Consider the following 3,297-nt stretch of genomic DNA (forward strand, 5'->3'; position numbering starts at 1 on the left):
GCGCTCTCTCTCTCTCTCTCTCTCTCTCTCTCTCTCTCTCTCTCACTCACACACACACACACACACACCAAACAGGGAAATAATAATAAATAAAGTTAAATAAAATATTTTTTTTTAAAAGTCACACTGATTTGGGACCAGCAGTTAGCGTAATGGCTATGTTGCTGGGCTCCCACGTAGCTGACTGCGGTTCGCGTCCCGGACCCAGTGGCTTAAAACTCAAGCCGGACGCATGTGCGTGCATGCCCAAGATCCCGAGAGGAGAATGGAGGAGAAGGGATTGTGGCGTGACCATCCCCCCTGGGGGGTGATTTCTCACTTTCTGTCTCTCTGTCTCTCTCTGTCTGTCTGGCAAGCACATGTGCCCTATAGCAAAAACCTCTTAAAAAATAAAATAAAATAAATAAATAAAAAGTCACACTGATTTAAGGAAAATTTGTAATTAAATCCACCACATAGTAGAGCACACGCTAACCAAGCAGTTCACCTGTGTAATTCATCAGATTTACATTAAATACATAAAATTGGAGAGAAAAACAAGTGATAGGAAAAAACTAGAGAAGGCTGAACTGGCGCACACATTTTACACATTCGATTTTGTCAGGAGTTAAAACAGTTGAATCTTAACCCTGCAAGGAACTTGTAAGTCATCCAGCATACCTGTGCAGGAAGTCTTTTAGCTGCATCCCTGTGTAAGAGCATTTTAATTCATGTCTGTTTCCGTCAGTCAGAGTCCACCTCGAGACGGCTTGCTCTTCCAGCCCAGTCATTCTCCATTCTGGATCACATTAGAATCACGTGGCGAAAAAAAAGCCAAGCCGCTCACACCACACCTCAAAGCCATGAAATAAGGATTAGTTGTTAAATCTCTCCAGGTGATTCCAATGTGCAGTCAGGGCTGGGAGTCACTGCCCAGGTATTTCAAAAGCCTTTGTCATGTTAACCTATTACAAAGATTAGATCACACCAAGCAGAAGGTATAGTCAGTCTTACATCTTTGTTGAACAAATAAATGTCTGCTTCTTGTGATTCTTGTCTGTGGGTCCTAGGCCAGCGTTGGAAATGATAGCGATTGTCCACTGCTTTGTCAGTGCAGACTTTGCAAACTCGCAGACTGTTCTCACATGACCGCTTCATCTAGTTTTCCAGATACATGTCTCAGGCTCCTTCAATCACTTCTCAAGGCAAGGTTTCTTGGCCTCTCTGTATCCTACCATTACCCTCTTGGGTGTATTTTATTTTATTTTATTTTATTTTTTATTTAATTATTTTTTTGGAGAGATTTTCACTGTAGGGTGCGTGCGCTCGCCAGACAGACAGAGAGAGACATAGAGACAGAAAGCGAGAAATCACCCCCCAGGGGGGGTGGTCACGCCGCAATCCCTTCTCCTCCATTCTCCTCTCAGGATCTTGGGCACGCACGCACACGCGCCCGGCGTGAGTTTTAAGCCACCGGGTCCGGGACACGAACCGTGGTCGACTACGTGGGAGTCCAGCGACATAGCCATTACGCTAACTGCTGGTTCCCAGTGTATTTTATTTTTTAAATATTCTTTTTTCTCATTAATTAGATAACTTCAAGTTGAATATAAAACATAAAAAATGAATTGAAACCTAGAGGAGTACGTGTATATAAGATACTTAAATCTCTAAAATTAATTAATAATAAAGTAAAAAATAGTGAGAGGCATTACATGCTTATTGGGCTTTTATCCTTTTTTTTGTAGAGGTTTTGCCTTAGGGTATATGCACTCACCATGGAGAGAGACAGAGACTATGAGAGAGAAAATGAGATATCTCCCGTCGGGGGGATGGCCACACTGCAATCTCTTGTACTTCATTTTGCTCCCAGGATCTTGGGCACACACACACACACACACTCCTGACATGAGTTTCAAGTCATCAGGTCCAGGACTCGAATGGTGGTCAACCATGTGGGAGTCCAGTGATGTAACCGATACACCATCTGCTGGCCCTGGTTTTTACTCTTCTTGAGTGCTTGCACTCTTTATTCATTAAAAAAAGAAAAAAAAATCTTTTGTGGTGCCAGCAGGTCACAGTGTGGTGGTTAGGGTGCTGGATTCTCACATGGTTCACTGCAGTTCAAGTCCCAGACCCAGTGGCTTGATAAATCCCACCGGGCACATGTGTGGGTGTGCCAAAATCCCAAGAGGAAAATGGAGGAGAAGGTATAGCAGCATTACCATTCCCCCTGGCGGGGAGGTGCTTTCTCACTTTCACTTTCCCTCTCTCAGTCTCTCTCGCATGATCCCTATGGCAAAAAAACAAACAAACAAACAAAAAACAACTTTTTTGTGAAAACCAGCTTTGGATGTGGGTTTCTAATTATCTAGGTTGTACTTGTCAAAATGTGTTCATTACAACACTATCATTTCAAAAGTTTAAAATAATTCCATAGCAGAGAATGTTGATATCTTCACAGACACACACAAAACACAAACACACACCACTCCCAAATATACATTATTCCGTTTTCAGGTTGCTAAAGATAGAAGCGCAGGGTTCATAACCTTTCCCACAAATAGCACTGTGCAGCTGTTAATGCTCTGGGCCCTGTGGTGGCTCCTGACTGCCACGGCTGGGTTTCAGAGTGGATGGTGTAGGGCTGAAGCCAGCAGAAACATGCCGAGTAACTTTCCCAGGACCTGAATAGCGGGCTTTAATCCCACAATGGAGGCTACTTGGAAACATGGTATTCCATTCCTGTTTGCTTTATCTTTGCAGACCCATCCCTGACAGTGAGAGCTGACATCACTGGAAGATATTCAAACCGTCTCTATGCCTACGAACCTTCAGATGCAGCTCTACGTAAGTATCACCTCCAACTTGGATTTTGTCCAAGTGCTGAGCATCTCTGTTGCCCTGGTAATGAGTCTAGGGGCTACAGGGGACTGAAGGAGAGCTCTGCCTGGACGCCATCGGTTTGACCCTAGCTAACCTTGTGTCCTCAGGAACAGTGTCCTCATCATATTCTTTCCACCTCAGTTGGTTTTTTTTCTTTTTCAACCTCAATTGAAGATGAATTATTTAGACTGGGTATCTTTCTCTAGCATTCTGTTACCACAGTCTCTGCTTTCCAGGTTTTCTTATAGGGACACTAATACACAACTTTTGTCATGGAGGTGAGCGCAATATTAGAATAATGAACATCCCTTTTATTCCTCCAAATAACCAAAGTGAAATAAATTAGTATAGCGTATTGAAACTGAATTCAGGTTCAATGTAAACATCAGTTGGAAAAGGATTCAAATAGTTGCCAAGATACTCACTTTCCCT

General features: G+C 43.1%; 1 protein-coding gene across 1 annotated transcript in view; it reads left to right on the top strand.

Moving 5' to 3' along the window:
* The window catches only part of AGR2 (anterior gradient 2, protein disulphide isomerase family member), a 17,285-nt gene that overhangs the window by 12,086 nt on the left and 1,902 nt on the right, over positions 1-3,297 (top strand). Inside the window, exon 7 of the mRNA XM_006165785.2 lies at positions 2,746-2,829. Within this exon, the coding sequence (XP_006165847.1) occupies positions 2,746-2,829 (84 nt within the window). The remainder of the gene's footprint in view (positions 1-2,745; positions 2,830-3,297) is intronic.

This window comes from Tupaia chinensis, unplaced genomic scaffold (genome assembly GCF_000334495.1).
Source record: "Tupaia chinensis unplaced genomic scaffold, TupChi_1.0 Scaffold144031_1, whole genome shotgun sequence".
NCBI classification, from domain to species: Eukaryota; Metazoa; Chordata; class Mammalia; order Scandentia; family Tupaiidae; genus Tupaia; species Tupaia belangeri.